Source organism: Hyla sarda, chromosome 9, assembly GCF_029499605.1.
Source record: "Hyla sarda isolate aHylSar1 chromosome 9, aHylSar1.hap1, whole genome shotgun sequence".
Lineage (NCBI taxonomy): Eukaryota > Metazoa > Chordata > Amphibia > Anura > Hylidae > Hyla > Hyla sarda.
In genome coordinates this window covers 58,859,760-58,884,028 of record NC_079197.1, presented here as the reverse complement: position 1 = coordinate 58,884,028, position 24,269 = coordinate 58,859,760, and the positions used below count along the sequence as shown (strand labels likewise).

The 24,269-nt window shown below is 41.2% G+C and overlaps 1 protein-coding gene across 1 annotated transcript in view; it reads left to right on the top strand.

Moving 5' to 3' along the window:
• FAAH2 (fatty acid amide hydrolase 2) overlaps positions 1-15,879 on the top strand; it is a 149,067-nt gene extending 133,188 nt beyond the window's left edge. Inside the window, exons 9-10 of the mRNA XM_056538199.1 lie at positions 8,862-9,056; positions 15,518-15,879. Coding sequence (XP_056394174.1) covers positions 8,862-9,056; positions 15,518-15,693 — 371 coding nt within the window. The 3' untranslated portion in view covers positions 15,694-15,879. The remainder of the gene's footprint in view (positions 1-8,861; positions 9,057-15,517) is intronic.
• The last annotated feature ends 8,390 nt before the right edge of the window (positions 15,880-24,269 follow it).

Below are 24,269 nucleotides of genomic sequence, written 5' to 3'. Positions count from 1 at the left end.
TCATATTTCCCACAGAGAGCTGTGATTGGCCAGATGGTTCCAGCCAAACACAGCTCTCTGTGGGAAATATGAATAGGTGTGTATATATATATATATATATATAATATATATATACGGCAGTGCAGGGGACCATAAAAGAGCGGCCGGCCGCATCTATACATTATACAGGAGGATCACAATGGACAATCTGTCAATTAGTACAGGTACTACTACTCCCATCATGGAACAGTCTGTTCCATGCTGGGAGTAGTAGTACTACCTAAAAAAAATATGAAGCACACACTTTTTTGAAAATTAATTAAAATTTTGTTGGAAAAATGTTTATTTAACGAAACTTTATATCACTACTGCATTCTTTTTTTTTTTTTTTTATTGGTTCCCCAAAAAACTGCCAAGGTGCATTTTCCACACAAATGAAAAAACGCCAGATGCATGAAATTGTACTGCCGTTTTTTCAGGCGTTTTTTCAATTTTAGCCTAAGGGGTGCGGATTCTATAATGGGGTCCATTATGAAGGATTTCTCACATCCATTTCAAACTGGTCCCTGAAAAATTCAGATTTAAAATTTTTCGTGAAAATTTGGAAAATTGCTCCCATACTTTGAAGCCCTCTAATGTCAAAAAGTAAAAACATGTCAACATTATGATGCAAACATAAAGTAGACATATTGTATATGTGAATCAATATATAATTTATTTGGCATGACCATTTTCCTTACAAACAGAGAGTTTCAAAGTTAGAAAAATGCTAAATTTTTCTAATTTTCATGAAATTTGGGAATTTTTCACCAAGAAATTATGCAAGTATTGAGGAAAATGTGCCACTATCTTAAAGTAGAAAATGTCACGAAAAAACTGTCTCTGAATCAGAATGATAAGTAAAAGCATCCCAGAGTTATTAATGCATAAAGTGACACAGGTCAGATTTGCAAAAAAAATGGCTGCGTCCTTAAGGTGAAAATGGGCTGCGTCCTTAAGGGGTTAATCATTCCACCTTTTCCCATTTTATAAATAAAATAATGTAAACAAAAATAAACATGTGGTATTGCCACATGTGTAAATGTCTGAACTATTAGCATATAACCAGGGGTGTGGAATATATATATATTTTTTAAACTACTTGTCCAGGGACTAAAATGGGAGCCCAATCTACTTGTCCCTCATGACAATCCACTTGTCCTGGTACGCAAAATAAGGAAAGGTTTAGTGTATTCCTCCTCACCTTCTAATTACTCATTTTACCACTTAATCTACAGCGAAATTCCCCCCAAAAAAATTTCGAGGGAAAATTTAAAAAAAAAAGCAATTTAGCAAATTTTGGGGGCTTCTGTTTCTACTCGGTACAAATGACACATTATTATTATTTTGTAGGTCCATACGGTTACAACCATACCCAACTTATATAGATTTCTCTATTGGCTCCATTGGGGGACACACAACCTTGGGTATGTGCTGCTGTCTCTAGGAGGCGTGACACTATGGTAACCAAAAAGTCGGCTCCTCCCAGCAGGATATACCCGCCTCCAGGCCACTGAGCAATTCAGTTTTTGCTTAGTGTCTTAAGGAGGTGGACATGGTCTGGTTTTCTATTTATTTTCTTAGGTTTAGGGAATGTGTTAGTTCTTTTATTCCTTTTTATTTCTGTTTTCAGGTGGGGACTCAGGAACGCAATGTTCACTGTTTCCCCCTTGCGAGAGGTGGCAGGCATCTTGGATGTACTGTTAACCTCCTCTCGCCAACCGTCAGCGCTTGGGGTTGTACCTCATGGGTTCGGGTACCCCTACCTCCCTGTTCGCCTCGCTATGAGCTTGGCTTGCCACAGGTGAAAAAGCTGACTGAAGACTACAGTCTGAAGACTTCTTTAGGTAAGTTCTCCAGCATGAGGTGAGTACCTTTTTCTCCCTAGGTCTTGCAACAGCTGGAGACCCTATTTTTTGCCCTATCCTGCAGAAGCTGGGGCTGGCCTGAGTTATCTTATTTTCCCTGCAGGGGGATTGTGTTTTATTATTGGGGGAGCAGTGGCTGCAGTACACAGTAAGGGGGCACTTTATTAAGTGTGTGTGTTTTATAGTACACGCGCCGCAGGCTTCTCCATGCGGGCGGGTGTGCTTTTTACTTTCACTTTCGGCAGCCGCGGCTGCCGATGACACTTCCTTGCTGTGGCCAGCAAGGATTCTTCAGAGCGTTCGAATTGTCACAGCTCAGTGCTGTGCGTGCGCAGGGGTATTTTCAGGGCCAATCAGTGGCGCCCTTGCTTTATCTCGGCGCATTTCTTCCACTGGTTGGACAATTGTCAGACCCTCCTCTCTCTCTCTCACTCTCCATCAGCTGCACTCGGGTTCTCATCACTGCAGCTGCCCTGTTGGGGACACGGACTTGGGTGGGTCTGGTGTCCTTTTTCTTCCCAATTTTATGGGAGGTTGCTTATTACACCTGTAAGGGCTATCACACTAAAATGTCTGGTTCTGCTGAACCCAGTTGTTCTGCCTGCACCACTGTCCCCCCAGACCCACGCGGGTTCGGCCATCACTCCAGACCGGGTATCCTCAGGTCTCCCGTTTTGTGGTGACTGTCTTGGAGAGGTTGGCTGATACTGAAAAAATGAGGGAACCACACACTTATATTTTTTTATTTAAAAAAAAAACGCATAGGTTTCCCCCTATTTTTAGTATCAGCAAGATACCAACCAAGCAGCAAAAGCCTGATGTTACCAGGGTGGGCGAGGACCATTGTTACTGGCCCTCCCCAGCCTAAATAAAGCCAGCCTGTTACCGCCTAGGCCCAGAAATGCCATTTTTGATGCTCTGGGCCTGTTGGCTCTGGCTCTTCCTGGCACCCCTGTGGCGGTGGGTACCGGGGTAATAATTGGGGGTTAGCGCTAGCTGATTTTGGGGCTAACGCTAAGCCCCGGCTTAGTAATGGATTCCGTCTATAAGACAGCTGGTCATCGTCGTAGTCCTCCACATTCATGTATCTGAAATGAGAAGAAAAGAAATACAAGAAATATGGGTTTGTACATTTTTTTTGCTCTCCCTCCTGGGAAGAGCGCACATAATGCAGCATGTTCCTAAACAGGGAGCCTCCAATTGTTGCTAAACTAAAACTCCCATCATGGGGGCTGTAGTTAAGCAACAGCTGGAGTCTCCCTGTTTGGGAACACACTGCCAGAAAGGCTCTGTTCCCATTATGCAAAACGCATAATGTGAACAGAGATCTGTCCCTCTGCTCTTGGACAGACCCTGCCCCATGATGGGAAATGGGAGTAGTTATAGTACCGGAGTAGTTATAGTACTTTTAGCACTACTACTCCCATCATGGAAAGACTCTGCCCATGATGGGAGTTATAGTCCAGGGGCGGAGGTGCAGATCGCATCGGGTCATTCTGCAGAGACCCGCTGTGATCCGCATTTGTTAAGATAACAAGCCGGCGGAACATGCGTCTACACTGCGCTGTTGCCGGCTTCTATATACACTGTAATAATTCATAATCCCCGCCGGGAGACGGGAGCTCTGATTGGTCAATAGCTATCCACCAATCAGAGCTCCAGTGTTTCGGCGGGGATTATGAATTGTTACAGTGTATATAGAAGCTGGTGGCAGTGCAGTGTAGACGCATGTACCGCCGGTTTGTATAGTTAATAAATGCGGATCGCAACAGATCTCCAGAGAATGATCTGCTACGATCCGCATTTAAGTTAAAAAGCCAGCGGTACATGCAGCTACACTGGGCTCCTGTGCTCCTATATATACTGACATAATTCACAATCCCCGCTGGGAGAGGGGAGCTCTGATTGGTCAATAGCTATCCACCAATTAGAGCTCCTGTGTTCTGGCGGGGATTATGAATTATGACAGTGTAAATACAAGCAGGCAGGGAGCGCAGTGTAGACGCACTTAAGGCCGGCTTGTATGGTTAATAAATGCGTATCGCAACAGATCTCCAGAGAATGATCTGCTGCGATCCGCATTTAAATTAAAAAGCTGGCGGTACATGCGTATACACTGCGCTCCTGTGCTCCTATATACACTGACATAATTCATAATCCCGGAACACCAATCAGAGATCCCCTCACCCGGCGGCGGGGATTATGAATTATTACAATGTATATAGAAGCCAGTGTAGCCGCATGTACCGCCAGCTTATGTTAATAAAAGCGGGTCTCTGCAGAATGACCCGGTGCGATCTGCACCTCAGCCCCTGGACTATAACTCCCATCATGGACAGACTCTGCCCTAAAAGTCCCGCAGCCGGGGGATGTGCAAGTGCCATCCCTCAGCAGCGCTGCGGTACTAAAACTACTCCCATCATGAGACAGACTCTGTCCCATGATAGGAGTAGTAGTCCAAGGGTAGAGGAGCAGATCACTCTCCTGCGGTCCGCATTTATTAACTATACAAGCCAGCGGGACATGTGTCTACACTGCGCTGCCGCGGGCTCCTATATACAGTTCTTATAATTCATAATCCCCGCTGGGAGAGGGGAGCTCTGATTGGTGGATAGCTATCCACCAATCAGAGCTCCTGTATTCCGGCAGTGGGGGTTATGAATTATGACAGTGTATACAGTGTGCGCCGGCTTTTACAGTTAATAAATGCGGATCGCAGCAGGTCTCTGAATCTGTGCTGCTGCAATCTGCACCTCAGCCCCTGGACTTCAATTTCCATCATGGGCAGAGTCTGTCCATGATGGGAGTAGCAGTCCTTACTGTGTCAAAATAGAGACTTTGGAACGTGTCCTCCGAGGTGGCGTATATTTGCGCAAGAAAATTCAGTTTGTAAATTTTTTTGCGCAAAAAAACCAAAACACAATTAGTAAATTCGATTCTACAGTAGAAAGTGCTCTATGGTAAACCTAACCGTAGACAAGGGGATTAAATATGCTATCAAAATTTGCACAAAAAAAGATGCAAAACACTTGCCCAAATTTTTGCGCCAACAAATAGACACAAAACTGCTCTATATACAATGATAAATTCCCCCCATTGAGTATGTGTGTGTGTGTGTGTGTATATATATATATATATATATATATATATATATATATATATATATATATATATATATATATATATATATATATATATAGCAACAGAAGAATGCAGCAGCACACTGCCAGCACAAGGATATAGGTGCAACATGAATATGCAGTTAAAACATGGAGAGCTATACAGCTATGGTGTAATAGATGCAAATGTGAAACTATGAAATAGTGAGGCACTTAGCTCGCAAATTTGTCTCCGCCGGCGGTCAAATAGCTTGGACCGTCCCACCGCGATAAGGTAGCCTCCTGGGACGGACCCTACACTCTGAATATGCCTCTGTGTGAACAGTTCAGTAAGCATGGCATATCGCGGTGGGACGGTCCAAGCTATTTGACCGCCGGCTGAGACAAATTTGCGAGCTAAGTGCCTCACTATTTCATAGTTTCACATTTGCATCTATTACACCATAGCTGTATAGCTCTCCATGTTTTAACTGCATATTCATGTTGCACCTATATCCTTGTGCTGGCAGTGTGCTGCTGCATTCTTCTGTTGCTGTATATCTAGCCTAGTAGCGTGCACCTGTAGGCCAGGTCCATATAATAGTTTGGTATCAACTAAAGTGCTGGCTGACTTATTCTTTGTCATATATATATATATATATATATATATATATATATATACCGTATTTATCGGGGTATACCATGCACCGGCATATAACACATACCCTCATTTTACCAAAGATATTTGGGTAAAAAAAGTTTTTTACCCAGATATCCTTGGTAAAATTAGGGTGCGTGTGTGTGCATGTGTATACCCCGATACACTGTTTCTGACCCCACAGAAGCCCCCAGGAAAGGCAGGGGGAGAGAGGCCGTCGCTGCCCGCTTCTCTCCCCCTGCCTTTCCTGGGGTCTAGAGCCCTGCTGCCGCCTCAGAAAATTTCATCTCCAGTTCGTCAGTTTTATTGGACAGACTTCGGGCATTAGTCAACATGCAATTCAAAGGTGTGATACCTATCCCTATTAACTATTCTAACCCCTCTCTCGGCTCCACCCCCTGTTACATTAAGTCCCCCACCCTCTATCTACACTATCTTCCCACTCTATGCTGTAGGTTCTCTTCCCCCCCCCCCCCCCCCCCCAGTCCCTAGTTTAGTCCGCCCGCCTGTGGATTGGCTGACACGCGAACGCAGCAATACTATAGGTACTGAGGGAGCGCGATCACAGACGCGATCCGGGGGCGGAGCCGAGACCGTCCCGATACGTATTTTGGATGACTCTATTGGACCAGAACTGCCCTGACACCTAAGTAGGTGTGTTGTATACAGGTAAGATAAGCAGCGAATTGGTATGACAAGCACAATATGCGATGTAGTATGGGCCGATCAATGATGATGTCAGACTCGAGGAGATAAAAGCCGATGCTGACATGTGGAGCATTCATTCTGCTACCTGCCATCCTTGATAAAGCCACGTGCAGTGGTGAAACATGTAGGATGGTAGCAGGAACATGATTTTAATTGCACTAGTGTCCACTGAGAGAGTAAAATTAGTAAGAGATATTGCACGCTGCAGGTGCAGTAATCCTCTATAATGGCAGCTAGCCTTAATGAATAAAATAATGTAAATATTAGTCAGCACTAGTGTGCTGAATATCCCTCCCTAACTAGTTCATGTTTGGAACAGTTTAAAACACAAAGGAAAGGATAGTGGACCAAATACAGTGGCAACTAGTGTTAATTTTAATAACTCTCCTAGTTTAATTAGATACAATAAAAGTTAAGTTTTATAGAAGTAGGGAAATAAGAGGTTAAATTGTGCCTTATGGGCACTTCTGTTGTTTACAGTCCCTAGTTTAAACACTCCTCCATCCTTCTAGCCATCTTCTCCCCAAGCACAGCTGCAACCTCCCCATTGAGGTGCAGGCCATCCCTACGGTAGAGCCGGTATCTGACAGCGAAGTCACCCCAGTTCTCCATGAACCCAAACCCCTCCTTCCTACACCAACTTCTGAGCCAATTGTTTACCTCACTGATCTCCCGCTGCCTCTCTGGTGTAGCTCGTGGTACAGGTAATATTTCAGAAAATACTACCTTGGAGGTCCTTGCCCTAAGCTTGCGGCCTAAGTCCCTGAAATCATTTTTAAGGACACTCCACCTACCTCTTCCTTTCATTGGTGCCAATTTGTACCATGACTGTATGCATGCCATTGTATAATAGTATTCATGCTACAGAGATCATATTATAAGATCATATGAGTGGTTTTATAGAAATAAATGTATGAACCCGTATTTCACCTTTTGGCTGGCTGAAACTGCTCATTGTAGACTGACCCTCAGGGACGTCTTTTGTTTACAGTCCGCCGGTATCTCTAGCTTAGTATATGTAAAAGCTAATGTATTTAAATTTTAACAAGCACAGTTAAGATTAAATATCTCAAGTATTTGCTTCTCCCAAGACTTTATCATTGTTTGGTAAAGCGCTATCAATAAACCACTGTCTGATTTGGTTGTCATGCCCATAGTTCTCTTAGAAGGGATGACACCTTTTCAAACAATGACACGAATACACATTTCTAGTGAGAGAATTTAGTCTTTCAATGACTCCACTTAGGCCTTCTGAGAATTCATACAAAATGGTGGACACATTGCTATGTTATTAAAACGTAGCAGTTTTCATTTCTTATAATTGTCATACTTATCTCGGGAGCTGTCCAGAGTAGAAGCAAATTCCCATAGGAATTGCACAGAGCAGAATAGGTTTGCTATGGGAATTTGCTTCTACGCTGGACAGCTCCCGAGACACGTGTCATCAGAGAGCACTTAGACAGAAAAGAACTTCAGCTGATAATTATTGGAAGGATTAAGATTTTTTAATAAAAGTAATTTACAAATCTGTTTAACTTTCTGGAGCCAGTTGATTTAAAAAAAAAAAAAAAAAGTTTTTTTTCCCTGGAATACCCCTTTAATACACCAAAGACGTTGGACATTTGAACACTAAAAGTTGCGTTTCTTGTGTGATACGGTTAACTTTGTGACCACAAGTATGGTATTAGTTTATGCATACATAATTGACACAGTACTAAGAAAAACCAGATCTGTAGTGCAATATTATGTTTTATTAATCTGTCTGTCGTAGTCAACCACAAGGGCCCTGTGAATTAGGACTATTCATGCATGTGAGATTTTAGCATTGTTTAGTAATAAATATTATCCTGTTTTACCAATATATCTCCCAGTATATATAGCTTTGTTCAGTTGCAAATATATTATCAATTTGTATTTATTTTTTATTTTATTTGTATTTTTTGCATTTAATTATATTAGTATCTTCTTTCTAATACAGTTATTCCTCACTATATTGGATATGTTATCATGGCTAGACCACGATACCATTGTGCACCTAGTAATATATGACTATATGATTCTCTGAGGACTAAAATTTTTTCTTTTTAAGCACAAATTTACACTTAAGGTATATAGGTGGTGTCTCAGTTAACCTCTAAAATGTATTTGTGAGCTGCACTATTTCTGTTGATAATCACCTGAAGTTACTATATGACTAGTTTGAGTCATTGAATTGAATGGGGTCTGGCCTGCTTCTAGTATGGATACGTGAGTGTATTTAGTTGAGCATTGAAAATCCTTTAAAGGGTTACTCCCCTCCCCAGCATCTGCAACATTGAGTTCCAAACGCTGGGTGCGGGCTTCCGTGCATCCAGAATTCCTTTAATTCTGGAGAATTCATAGCTTTGCAACCAGTTTGAAACTGGCCTAATTCTGCTTGCAGCCGATGTGTGTTTGTATTCATATTCGTGTAAAATTTTCATGATGTTTGTTTCCGTTGTTTCCTTTTTCTTTCTCTCGTTTTGTATGCAGCTCTGGCTCTCACAGAGAAATTAGCAAGCCTAAATGCTAAAGGAAATGCAATAATGATTCAGAAAGCCAAAGACCTTAAAGAAGAAATAAATTCACTACTTGGAGATGATGGAATTCTTCTGTATCCTTCACACTCTAAGATTGCTCCAAAACACAATGAACCTCTTGCCATGCCTTTCAATTTTGCATATACTGGTTAGTATTTATACATTAGTTGATGAAATTCTTAGCAGAAGCTTCTATGTTGTTTGTTTTTTATTACAACAAAACAAAAGGGGAAATAGAAGACCAATAAGCAATATGGCAAAGTTAAAACTTTAAAATCGTATAAAAACCAATGCATAATAATCTGATCTGTAGAGATTGCTGGATTACTGTAACTCTCTGCTGGACTGAGTGCGATGTGCTGGCCCTTGGGAGAAGGGTATACAGCATATTCAACCATCTATAGATGGCTGTATATACTGTATACAGTCAAGAAGATCTTACTTGCCAAGCCTTGTGCCCAGCAAAAAGTGAAATGCTCAGCGCTGAAGAGCAGCGCTAGTTATCTTTTTCGGAGGGGGGTATACAGCATATTCAATATTTTTTTTTTTTTATGATCGAAAACTTGTGTCGTTTTCCACATTTTCAATCTCAGCCCGATACTAACCAAGCAACAACAGCCTCACGTTATTATGGTGAGTGAGGACCGTTGTTACTGATCCTACCCAGCCTAAATTATGTCTGTTAGCACCTAGGCTCAAGAGCACCATTTTTGATGCTCCAGGCCTGTTGGTACTGGCTCTTCGCAGTACTCCTGCGGTAGCGGTGGCTACCAAGATAGTGTTTGAGGGTTATCTCTAGCTGTTTTTGGGGCTAATGCTATGCCCCAGCTTATTAATGGATTCTGTCTAGAAGACTGCTTCCACTGCTTAAATCTGTAAAATAATACATCCAGCAAAGGGAAGTATTGATTGCTATGTATCAATACTTACTTCCTTACATGCCATGGGCGGAACGCCTTGGAAGGCTCAGCAGACATTCCATTTTAGCTGAAATAGTGTACTGAAATTCATCAAGGCTGTGCAACTTGTTTATAAATTTGGTGCACATACACCAGCTCTAAATATGAAAGATGAATTTAAAGCGTACTTGTCATATCCCACACAAAAAAAGTTATGTTAGTACCTAATTCTGATCATATACATATAACTTTTATGTGTCTAGCTTCTGCATTTTCTTTTAAAATTTAGCTTATATCAATTGCACACTGGATTTTCATATTCTCAGAGGGAGGGGGCATGTCCCTCACTGTACATGACTCTGCTTCCTCCCCGCTGTGTGTCACTGAGTCTCAGAAGTGAGCCTGACAGTCATCCAATCACTGCAGGCTGCTCTGTAAGCCTTTTCTCTTTGGTTTTATGCTGCACATGTTACCCAGAGAGGAAGTAGGATTACTGGAGTTTGCCTGCTGTCTGCCTTATACACTGTAGTAAAGCTAAATGACAAGTAATATGGCTGTCAACATGTATTTGTTGTCCAGCTTTCCCAGGCTTTCTACTGGGGTGATACTAACAAACCCCCTCCTCATGTAATCTCCTTACTACTGGGGTGACACACTGTAACATAGTAACATAGTTCATAAGGTCAAAAAAAGACCAGAGTACATCAAGTTCAACCTATAACCCTAATGAGTCCCTACTGAGTTGATCTAGATATAGAATCCATAACCTGTAATGTTTTTATTCTACAAAAATGCATCCAGACCCGCCTCCTCATGTAATCTCCTTACTACTGGGGTGACACACTGTAACACAGCACCTCCCTCCTCCTGTAATTACCTCACTGAGGTGGCACACTGTAACAAACCTCCTCTTCATTTAATAACCTTACTACTGGGGTGACACACTGTAACTAACCTCCTACTCATGTAATCTCCTTACAACTGGAGGGAAACTGTAAAGACCTCCTTTTCATGTAATAACTTTAATACTGGGAGGACACTAACAAACCTTTTCCTCATGTAATTTCCTTACTACTTGTATGACACAGTAACAAACCCCCTCCTTATGTAATAACCTTACTACTGGGATTACATACTGTAACAAAGCTTCTCCTTATGTTATTTAACTTACTACTGGGGTTGATTGGTTGATACATTTAGCATTTTTGTCTTAAAAACTCCAAAATTCCAGGACAAATTTAGCGTTTTTCTAAATTCTAGATTCTCTACTTATAAGAAAGATAGTCATGCCACATAAATTACTTATTCATTACCATTTACAATATGCATGCTTGGTGTTGGCATCATTTGTTAAATGTCCTCAGGGATGTGGAATTCCTATCGCCCCACGCCCGGGACATGCAGTTTCGGGCACCTGGCAGGTGAATTTTTACGGCCTTTAGCCCGCCTTCGGGCAAGCAGGGCCGGATCTGACAAGCGCTGCGGCGCTCTGCAGACTGTATGGAGCGGGCTCCCGACTCATGCCCGCTCCATACTCTGCAGCCCCCAACTGTGGAAACTCGCATCCTCCGAATGCAGAGCAGGGGAGATGAGAAGCTGTCTCTCCCCTGCTCTGCCTTCTTAGACGTGCGAGGGGGAGATGAGGCGGTGTGAGGTGAGATTTCCGAACCCATACAAAAACCGAACCGCTGCTCCCCCCAGCTCTAGCTTCGGAGAGCTGAGGGGAGGAGCGGTCGCACGTCTGCACGGGGCCCAAATTTCACACCGCCGATAATAACTAGCATGCGGCGCTCAAAGGGGTGTATGGAGCGGGCTCCGGACTCCTGCCCGCTCCATACTCTGCGGCCCCCGGCTGTTCTCAGCAGCCTGTTCTTAGTAGTCGGGGGCCGCCGCTAATAGCCAGCATGCGGCGATCGCCGAGGCTGACTATTAACCCTTTAGATCGCCGCTGTCAAAGCGGACAGCGACGTCTAAAGGGACATGTGAATGCGCGATTGTGAGGGGACGATCCACTATGAAGGTAGTCGCAGGACTTACCTCTGTGTCCTGCTGTCCCGCGGCTCTGTCATTGATAGATCCTGGCTGGACCAGGCTGTATCAATGGATCACAGAGCACACAGATCAATTGAGTTCAATAGAACTCTATTCATCTGTATGAGGAATCTAATGATTCCTCCTAGAAGTCTAATAAAGTGTAAAAAAAAAAAAAAAAAATAAATAAAACCTCAACCCTTCCATGTTAAAAGTTCAAATCACCCCCTTTTTCTATATAAAAATATGCAAACATAATAAAAATAAACATATTTATCGCTTCGTGCGTAATTGTACGACCTATTAAAATATAACATAATTTTTCCCGTACTTTAAATGTAAAAAAAAATACCAAACCACAGAATTGCAATTTAGAATATCCCAGAAAATTTTAGAATATCCCAGGAAAAAAAAGTTAAAAAGTGATTAAAAAGTCAGATCAATACCAAAATGGTACGGATACAAAAAACGGATTATGGCACAAAAAATGAGCCCTCAAACAGCCTGGTATGAGGGGGGGAAAAAAAGCTACAGGGGTCAAAAAATGGCAATTAAAAAAATTCAAAAAAGTTCAGAATTTTTTTTTAATTAGTAAAATATGACGTAAACTATACAAATCTGGTATTGCTGTTATCAGGCGACCTAAAGTATCATAATAACATGTTAGCGCAACCACAAGGTAAATGGCGTAGAAAAGAAAACTACCAAATCTGCTAAATTATCTTTTACTATTTCAATTTCGCCACCTATTTTTTGGTTCAGAGAATATGTTATTGAAAAATTAAAACGTATCATTATAGTAGGTAGTTGTGGCTATTATAGGGCAAGGAGGAAAAGGAGAGCGTAAAAGCAAAAATTGGCCAGATTAAGGCTGCCTGGAAGACGGAGCACTTCATTATGATGGCCCCCCCCCCCCCCCCCCGACAGCCAGACACCTGAGCCTGCTGAGCGCGGCCAGGTAAGGAAATATGCAATATGGAAAAAGCTGGAGGAGTCTGGGGCGGGCCCACAGGAGCCGCTGCTGGTCACTGTTTTAAAGTGGCCGCGGCCAGGCTATCAGGGGCACCGATCCGCTACTAAGCACGGGGCCCAGAGCAGGTGCTCCATGAGCGCCAATGATGATCCGGCCCTGCAGACAAGTGGATCGTCATGAGGGACAAGTAGATTTTGCTCCATTTTAGTCCCGTGGACAAGTAGTTTCTTTTATAAAATTTCCACACCCCTGGTCCTCTTCCTTTTTTAGTACATAACAGAGCTTAGAAGTTGGGCATCAATTTTCGAAATTATAGAGAAAATTTCAAAATCATATATTTTTAGGGACCAGTTCAGTTCTGAAGTAGATTTGAGGGACTTGTATGTTAGAAGCCCCTATAAATCACTTCATTCTAAAAACTTCACCTCAATGTAATCAAAATGACATTTGGGAAGTTTATTAACCTTTTAGTACTGGGAGATGTAGTACCTGCATTAATAGACAGATCGCAGCGAGTGTAATTTCTGACACCTGTTGCAATCTGTCTATTAATCAGGTACTATGCAGGAGTGTGCTCCATGTTATGAGTAGTAGTACCTGCAGTTAAGGAAAGATCACAGCGGATGTCACTCCTGACACCCGCTGTGATCCTCCTGTATAATATATAGATGCAGCCGGCCTCTCTTCTATGGTCCCCTGCACTGACTTATATATACACACATTGATATTTCTCACAGAGAGCTGTGATTGGCTGGAACCATCTGTCCAATCACAGCTCTCTGCTGGAAATATGAATAGGTGTATATATAAGTCAGTGCAGGGGACCATAGAAGAACGGCCGGCCGCATCTATACATTATACAGGAGGATCGCAACGGGCGATCTGTCAATTAGCACAGGTACTACTACTCCCATCATGGTACAGTGTGTTCCATGCTGGGAGTAGTAGTACTACCTAAAAAAATGTTAAAAATAAAGAAAATGAAAAACATACACACACTACATTTTTATTATTGTTGGCTACATTTTAGGTCCCCGCCCACATAAATTGATCCCTGTTTTAAAAATTAATAAAAATGTTGTCATAAAGATAAATTTTGTTAGATATAATTTTTTCCTTCACTACTGTATCTTTATTTATTAATTTTTTAATGGTACCCTACGAAATTTAATTAAAAAAGGTATCTCCATCACTTTTTTAGATCGTTAAGGTCCAAAAAAGAATAAAAACAGACTGCAAAAATGCCAAATTTAAAACCCACATCATTTTTCTTGGCGTTTTTTCACTCCCATAGACTTCTATGGGAGAGAAAACACCACCATTTTGACAAAATCATGCTGCGATTTTGGAAAACCGCCAAGGAGCTGAAAAAGCGCAAAAAAAAGAGTGAAAAAAGGCCAAAAGGATTAAAAGAAACGCCAAGTGGAATGAGAATTTTGCGATTTCTCATTGATTTACAGCTAACATCTGGCCACAGCGTTTTTTGGCTGAAAAAAAAAAACGGCATTTTTCTTGGCGTTTTTCCAAAAAAAAAAAAAAAAAAGTTGAAACTTAGCCTAAAAGATGAACAAGTATGTGCAGTGATAACATAAGGAAAAGTTCAGAAGATTTATCAAGGGTGGTGTAGGGGGAACGTTTTTTTTTTTTAGGAATCCATTACTTACTGGCAAGAGACATCTGGTAGTGATAAATATATAATCCAATAGGAAAAGACAGGGGTTCCAGCTCCACCAAAAAATTGTTAAAAATTATAAAAAATATATGTTTAACTATTTTTTTGGTGGAGCTGGAACCCCTGTCTTTTCGTATTGGATTGTATCAACCAAGGATATGGCTTGGCTCTTGTTTCCTGTGCTCCCTGCAAATGGACATCTTCTCCCTTTTATATTCTGGCAAATGGTGAGCTGAAAGTACTAACTTTTTTTTCTTTTTCTCAGTGATAAATATATCATATCATTGTACTTGTATGGACTAACAGAATAAAAATGTGTTATTTTTACTATAAAATGCAGTGTAGAAACAGAAGCCCCTAAAAGTTGAAAAATTGCTTTTTTTCATTTCAATTTCACCACCCTTTGGATAGGGGATAAGATGTCTAGGAGCAAGTACCCCTTTAAATAAGAAAGACCAAATAATTCTAGCACCAAAATATACATAGTTACATAGTTAGTACGGTTGAAAAAAGACATACGTCCATCAAGTTCAAACAGGGAATTGAAGGGTAGGGGTGTGGTGCGATATTGGGGAAGGGATGGGATTTTATATTTCTTCATAAGCATTAATGTTTATTTTGCTCCAGGAATGTATCTAACCCTGTTTTAAAGCTGTTAAATTTTCCTGCTGTGACCAGTTCCTGAGGTAGACTGTTCCATAAGTTCACAGTTCTTATGGTAAAGAAGGCGTGTCGCCCCTTGAGACTAAACCTTTTCTTCTCCAGACGGAGGGAGTGCCCCCTCGTCCTTTGGGGGGTTTAACCTGGAACAGTTTTTCTCCATATTTTTTGTATGCTCTTTCACTTTTCGCAGTTTTTATGTTATTACTTTTGTTACTACTTTTTTTTTGAGCACAAACCTGCAATCCAAATGTCAGACATCAATAAGAATCTACCTTTATTTCTCAACAGGCTGTTTTCTTTGTGCATTTCGTTTTAGTTTTGCACTGTCTTAACAACATTTATTTATTTTTATTATTTTTTTTCCCTTGCAGGTATATTTAATGTGTTAGGACTTCCAGTTACTCAGTGCCCATTGGGACTTAGTGAAGCTGGGCTGCCCTTAGGCATACAAATAATTTCTTCTCCTTACAATGACCATTTAACTTTGGCACTTGCCCAGCATTTGGAAAAATCATTAGGTGGATGGACACCACCAGGAAGTATCTGACACATCAGATAAGATTCAGAAGATTCTGTTTTTACAGACAATGGAATGTTCTCAGTTGTTAAAAATGTCAATTTTATTTTTAAATGAACACTGTTCTATAAAAGTTTTTTAAATACTGGTTTTAGTAAGAAATCCTAATATATAAAGGAAGAAACTAACAATAAAAAACAAAATTATGTTTCCTGATTTTCTTTCTTCTAACTTTCTGGACACATGCAGCAACTGTGAACAATGCTAGCAAAACATTTCACAAAACTTACAGTTGTACTTGCACTGATAAAAACTATTTAGACTCTTTTAATGTTATTGCTTTTTAAATGTCTTGATTAATTTTTCAAATAGGACATATATAGATGAATGTCTATTTAGTGCTTCATAGATGATATAGATTCAATAAATAAAGGAGGATAAAAGTAAATGCCATAGCATTTATAATAGAAGCTAGTATTATGACTAAACTAGGATATAATAGAACTTTCAGGAGGTGTAATAGGCATGACTAGGAATATAAATCATTTAATTGTAATAGAAATTGTTTCATTGATCGTCACAAGGATTGATTGGCAAACCAGAATTTAGAACAAGATATTTAACAAAGATTTAGTTCTGTAACATAAAGGATGTTAACTTCACAGGAAGTGATCATGTGAGTAAACAAAAGTATCATCAATTACTGGAATAAATGTACCTGATGGTATTCTCCTGGTCAATCGTGTCATAGCAACCATGCTGGAGGAAAACAATCTGTGCCATGGGAATCAGTGTAATCTAGAATAGTCTATAAGTGGGCAGCATATTTGTTTCATTTTTCTGACTGAGCAGGAGTCTGATTTGCCAGCTTACATAGCTAGGATATTTTCTTAGGCATGATTCAAAGAAACCATGTCTTTTATATTGGTGAAAGTAAAGATTATGTCAGATTTCCAGTTTTTGCAATTAATAGTTTCGCTGTACGAAGAATTTCACGGATAGGAATTCTGACTGCCAGGGGAACTTTGTGCATCCCTATACCCAAAAGAGAAAAAGCCGGGGAGACAAGTATGGTTGAATTGGATGATACCTTTACAGTAATGGCTGTAAATGTTGGCACCTCTGAATTTTTTCTATAAAATGAAGTATTTCTCACAGAAAAGAATTGCAGGAACACTGTTGTGCAGTAATAACTCAATTATGAATTATAAATTATGGTCATAAAAATTATTATGATTTTTTTTTATTTTTATTTTTTTTAAATACCAAAATGATAACCTGGTGAATTGTAGACAAAACCAATCAATACTATTCACATCTGAGTCCGACTATTTCCTCAGATATCAACAAGTTCTTTTTATGACGGGATGACATTAACGCTTAAGGATGTAGTTTTGCAATATACAATAATACACAGGTATTATAAAAGTATGCAGATTTATTGGTTATAAGATTATAAACATAAATGAGTAACAAACAATGATATATGCAAATTAATATCAATTAGATATATTAGTAAACATTACTAGGGATCGACCGATTATCGGTTTGGCCGATATTATCGGCCGATAATCACGATTTTGGGCATTATCGGTATCAGCAATTACCTTGCCGATAATGCCCCCCACCGCACCATGGTCCTAAAAAAACGATATCGGTCAATCCCTAAACATTACAAGCTTGTTAATTGACTACATATAGTAGAACAATAGATGTGAGTAGTAAGTAACTTGTTACAATGAAACAAGCTACTAGGTTAGGAATATCATATAAGAAAAAGGTTACATATTGCTCTATTCAGAGGAACCTCATGATATCAAGATGGGCAATATCCAAATATAGACATATCAATATGGAATGCTAAATACACTACCCGCCCCCTTCTAACCAACTACAAATCGCATGATTCCAAGAATGAGCAAATCATCTATAGATATAAACATGGAAGAACTATGATATACTTCCACCCCATTCTGGACTATTTTCTATACATGATCTTGGTAAGACATTAAGACAAACAGCAGAGTTTTATGATCTCTCTAGACTATATTTTAGGAGGGAGAACTTGAAGCAAGTTTCCTGTGCGCAAAATATACTTATAACAGTTTGGCGAGTAGTAATTCTATCAATATCTAAGCAATTATTTAATGCTTTGATAGATTGAGTCTTGATTCTTCTGCAGGTAGAATGAAGTCAACAATATCCTAAAACTATAATCTCAATATGGAGATAATTATTTTATTTCATTAATTTATTCGCCAATCTAAATGGTATAGTTCCATCCATATTATCCCAATTAGTCTTAATTAAATGGAATACCATTTTTGTGTCTCCTACCAAGTCTATAAAAGAACCTCGCTTCGCCGCTTAGGAACGCAATCCATCTCATTGTCATGGATAGCCATTGGTCTGGTACCGTGTGATCAGTCTGTCTGCTGGGATCTCACATGACTTTCCCACCTGGTTGGACCTCTTTCCTGTGTCTTTGTGTGTTCTCTACAGCACAGTTCAGTACCGTACAGCACAGTCCCTAACATCTGGTTTACCAGACTTTTTAATTAGTTAGACACACCTTCCTAAATTGGAATTCCCCAATGAATGTAGGTTGGGCGTGTACATATGGTAATGACTATGACATCACTATAAACCCCGAATGCATTGAGCATGTCACCCATAATGCCTTTCCTCTTGGTGTAATGTCAACTACCCATACGCTAGGGGGTGCTATTGCATAAGCAATTAGCATCATTACCATTAAGGGTTAACTGTCAACTGATCTTAACCTGTTCAGGACCCCGAGCGTACAGGTACATTCTGACACCCTGGTACTTAATAACCCAGGACGTACATGTATGTCTGGGAATTTCGGTCCCCGAAGGGCGGGGACCGGACCGGGGTGACTGCTGATATTGATCAGCAGGCACCCCGCGCAAATGCCCAGGGGGGGTCATCAGAACCACCACCCCCGTCCCCCCCCCCCCCCCCCCATGTCGGTGATCGCGGCAAATCGCAAGTGAATTCAAACTTGCGATTTGCGCGATTCCGGGTCTACGGTGACCTGGAATATAAAGGGGAATCGCGGTTGTCCAAGACATCGACGATCCCCCTGAAGGGATAGGAGTGAGGTGGCAGGGGTGCCACCCCTCCTATCCCTTCTATTGGTCGTATAGACACGAAGACCAATAGCAGATCGGGGGCAGGGGGTTACTTTTGGTTTCCCTGTTCTGCCCATCCACAATAGGTGGGGCAGGATGGGGAAACTGACAGGGACCGGCGCCGAAGGTCACTTACCGATCTGCGGAGGCTGCGGGCGACGGTGATCGGCGGGTGGCGATGTCGTGCGGCTGGATCCTATGGAAGCCGATGAGTTGCCTAGCAACATCTGAAGGGCTACAGTCTGACACCTTTTGTGGTTTAAACACACCAATTCAATTGGTCTCCTACCAGTGCGTATATATTTTATGATTGATGTAGGTACTTAAAATTTCACTTTTATTTCTTTGTTTAAAAAATATAAACCAATTCTTTAACTTTTATAATTATTTAATCACTGAGACCACCACCATTTTGTAAAGCAGTGCACATTTATGACAAACAGTAGACCACAGGATCCTTATATAGTAGGTGTTTTACATACTCACACCCTATATACTTATTTTATTCCCAAGTTGCCGGATTACGTCTCGGCACCGTGTGCATTCATCATTGCACATAGTCCCATTGGTTAAGCAGCATATATAAGAGTCTATCATTGCACAGTCCCGTGTGACAATTCTGCTTATATAGGTGCCGTTGATATTGCACACAATCCCTTGGCTGCATATATATGATCACACCTTCCTATGTTATTGCTGCTTATTGTCCCAAACGGTATTTTGTAAACCACACACTTCTTATTGCACAATGTCCATAGTGTATGTGATTGATATATTGTGTGCTGTGTTTCACACTAGTGGCAGCTATATACTCCGGAGGAACTCTGTCTTTAAACACGTAAAGTGCTATGTGCTATTATGTGCTTTAATCTCCAATTATTGAGGACACCTTCTCATAGCACCTCCACTGTAAACAATCATTTGCACACATTGCGGTATTCAAATTGCACAGTCCCCTTCATATATTGCACTTGTATATTGCACTTATATCATTCCTCATGTTGTAAACACCGCAAAACAGTTTTCCCATTTAGAAACCTGTAATCCGGTACTTGCTTCTCCTGTGGTCCTGATACTCCACTGGTCTGGTCTGGTCTTATTCTTATTCCTGGACAAACGGGGAGGTAAGTGTTAGTCCTTATGTTGGATTCTACACGTTTCTCGCTGTCAGTTCATCAGGAATCAGATGGACAGCATTTCTTCAAAACTGCACTAGTGGATTTCTCCTAGTGTGCATGTGCACGGCTCTGATGGCGGCCGTACTATACAGTGGTCTCTAAATTATAGCCCTCCAGATGTTGCAAAACTACAACTACCAGCATGCCCAGAAAGCTGTTTGAGCATGCTGGGAGTTGTAGTTTTGCAACAGCTGGAGGTCTACAATTTAGAGACCACTGCACAGTGATCTCCAAACTGTAGCCCTCTCGATCTTGCAAAACTACAACTCCTAGCATGCCCTCACAGCAGTTTGCTGTCTGTGCATGCTGGGATTTGTAGTTTTGCAACATCTGGAGGGCCACAGTTTTGAGATCACTGTGCAGTGGTCTCTAAACTCGCCCTCCAGGTGTTGCAAAACTGCAAATCACAGCATGCCCAAACAGCTGTCTCAGCATGCTGGGAGTTGTAGTTGCGTACCTCCAGCTGTTGCATAACTACATCTCCCAGCATGCCCTTCAGCGATCAGTACATTCTGGGAGTTGTAGTTTTGCAACAGCTGGAGACACACTGGTTGGAAAATACTGAGTTAGGTAACCGAACCTAACTGAAGGTTTTCCAACCAGTGTGCCTCCAGCTGTTGCAAAAGTACAACTCCCAGCATGCACGGTCTGTCAGTACATGCTGGGAGTTGTCATTTTGAAACAGCTGGAGGTCCTTCTCTTCTGAGCATTGTAGTTCGCCAGCAGAGCACTTGACATCCACACATGGGGTATTTCCTTACTCAGAAGAAATGGGGTTACAAATTTTGGGGGGCATTTTGTCCTATTATCCCTTAAAAAAAATTGGAGGAAAAGCTAGCATTTTAGTGAAAAAAAAATCATTTACACATCCACCTTTAACGAAAAGTCATCAAACACCTGTGGGGGTGTTAAGGCTCACTGTACATGTCCCCCAAAAACCATTTCAGCAAAATTTGCTTTTCAAAAGCCAAATGTGACTCCTCGTCTGAGCATTGTAGTTCGCCCGCAGAACATTTTACGTCCTAACATGGGGTATTTCCATACTCAGAAGAGATGGGGTTACTAATTTTGGGGGGCATTTTGTCCTATTTTCACTTGTAAAAATTTTTAATTTGAGGGAAAACTAGCATTTTTGTGAAAAAAATATTATAATTTACACATACAACTTTAACGAAAAGTCGTCAAACACCGGTGGGGTGTTAAGGGTCACTGGACCCCTTGTGACGTGCCTTGAGGGGTGTAGTTTCCAAAATAGCATGCCATGTATTTTTTTTTTTTGTTTTTTTTGCTGTTCTGGCACCATAGGGGCTTCCTAAATGTGACATGCCCCCCAAAAACCATTTCAGAAAAACTCACTCTCCAAAATCCCACTGTCGCTCCTTCCCTTCTGAGCCTTCTACTGCGCCCGCCGAACACTTGACATACACATATGAGGTATTTTCTTACAAGAGAGAAATTGGGTTACACATTTTAGAAAGATTTCTCTCCTTTACCCCTTGTAAAAATTCAATAACTGGGTCCACAAGAACATGCCAGTGTAAAAAATTAAGATTTTGAATTTTCTCCTTCAATTTGCTGCTATTCCTGTGAAACACCTAAAGGGTTAACAAACCTTTTGAATGTCATTTTGAATACTTTGAGGGGTGCAGTTTTTAAAATGGGGTAATTTATGAGGTATTTCTAATATGAAGGCCCTTCAAATCCACTTCAAAACTGAAGTGGTCCCTGAAAAATTTCGATTTTGAAAATTTTGTGAAAATTTGGAACATTGTTGCTATACTTTGAAGCCCTCTGATGTCTTCCAAAAGTAAAAAACATGTCAACTTTATGATGCAAACATAAAGTAGACATATTGTATATGTGAATCAATATATAACTTATTTGGAATATTCATTTTCCTTATTAGCAGAGAGCTTCAAATAAAAAATAACATTTTGGAATTTTTCACCAAGTATCGACAAAATTTTACCACTAACATAAGGTAGAATATGTCACGAAAAAACTATCTCGGAATTAAAATGAAAGGTAAAAGCATCCCAGAGTTATTAATGCTTAAGGGGACAGTAGTCAGATGTGTAAAAAATGGCCGGGTCCAACATTGAAAATTGGCTGGGTCCTTAAGGGGTTAAACCCACAGTCCACAGTTGACTTATGGAGCCATAATTTAATAGGTGTGACACAAATAAGTAATTAAAACCTGGATTCTCATAGACAGAGTCACCAACTAGATATCCAAATTTATTGGAAAAATAATAATACAATGGATGATTCTCTAACACTGATGTGTGAATGTCTAGAGAATGTAACTGGCCCCCCTTATCTAAACATCTAAGACAGTGGTTCTTAACCTGGGTTTGATCGAACCCCAGGGGTTCGGTGAGTCAGTCCCGGGGGTTCGGCGGGGGAGGTCGCAACAGGACAGGCAAACCAAACCATTGTTTGGGGCCCCAAGCAGAGCCGGTGTTTGCCCGTCCTGTAGCGATGGGGTAATTCCCCCCATCACTATTAACTCCCTGCGGCCCTGTGTTAAGTTTAAAAACGCAGGGCCATCACTGACGTCCCATGCGTGTTCCCATGGAAACGAAGGCGCCAAAGACCGGAGGATAGAGAAGGAGGAAGACACGCGCTGCCCAGCTTGGTAAGTGATCAGCGGCACGTCATCTTCGGTGCTCCGACCACTGGTCCCGAGACTTACTGATATAGACGGAGCGGCGGTCGGAGCACTGAAGTGGGCAGTACACAGGCATACAGCCTCCAGCCATACACTGTGTATGGCTGGAGGCTGTATGTCTGTGGGGGAACACTGCCTACATCAGTAGTCTTCAACCTGTGGACCTCCAGATGTTGTAAAACTACAACTCCCAGCAAGCCCGGACTGGCCTACATAATGTGGGGGAACACTGCCTGCCTAATGTGGGGGAAGTCTGTCTGCCTAATATGGTGGAACTCTGCCTGCCTAATGTGGGGGAACACTGCCTAATGTGGGGGAAATCTGCCTGCCTAATGTGGGGGAAACATTGCCTGCCTAATATGGGGGAACACTGCCTACCTAATGTGGGGGAACTCTGTCTGCCTAATGTGGGGGAACTCTGCCTGCCTAATGTGGGGGAACATGAGAGTGGCACTTGCCAAGGTAAAGCCGCGCATTTCTGAACTGGTCTCTGAAAGACAACAGCAGAAGTCACACTGATTTGCAGTAAATATTCATTATGTTTTTGTGTAAAAATAATGTTTTCATGGTTTTGTTCTTAATGGTTTTGTTCATTTTGTGCACCTATGTATAAATATATACCTATGTTTTGAATTTGAAAAAATCATATTTTATTTTTCCAATTAAGAAGGGTTCTGTGAATGCGCATATGAAACTGGTGGGGTTCAGTACCTACAACAAAGTTAAGAACCACTGCAGTAGAGGGCTCAGAAGGGAAGGAGCAACTTTGGGCTTTTGGAATGCGAATTTTGCTGGAATGGTTTTTGGTTTTTAGGAAGCCCCCATGGTGCCAGAACAGCAAAAAAGACATGGCACACTATTTGGGAAACTAAACCCCTCAAGGAACATAACAAGGGGTGCACTGGCGTTTGACAGATCTTTATAAAAAAAATTATTTTTCATTTTCACGGACCACTGTTCCAAAAATCTGTCCGTCACCTGTGGAGTGTTAAGGCTCACTATACCTCTTGTTACATTACGTGAGGGGTGTAGCTTTCAAAATGGGGTCACATGTGGGTATTTATTGTTTTGCGTTTGTCACAACCGCTGTAAAATCAGCCACCCCTGTGCAAATCACCAATTTAGGCCTCAAATGTACATAGTGCGCTTTCACTCCTTAGCCTTGTTGTGCATCCGCATAGCATTTTAAGTCCACATATGGGGTATTTCCGTATTTGGATGAATTTGTGTTACAAATTTTGGGGGTCTTTTTTTTTTTCCTTTTACCTCTTATGAAATGAAAAGTATGGGGCAACACCAGCATGTTAGTTTAAACATTTTTTACACTTACATGCTGGTGTAGACCCCAACTTTACCTTTTCATGAGGGGTAAAAGGAGAAAAAGCCCCCCAAAATTTGTAGTGCAATTTCTCCCGAGTACGGAAATACCCCATATGTGGCCCTAAACTGTTGCCTTGAAATACTACAGGGCTCTGAAGTGAGAGAGCGCCATGCGCATTTGAGGCCTAAATTAGGGATTTTCATAGGGGTGTACCTGGATGCAAGTGTTACATTTGCATCCGCCTCCAAAAATACTGTACGTCAGTTTTCCCCAAACAGGGT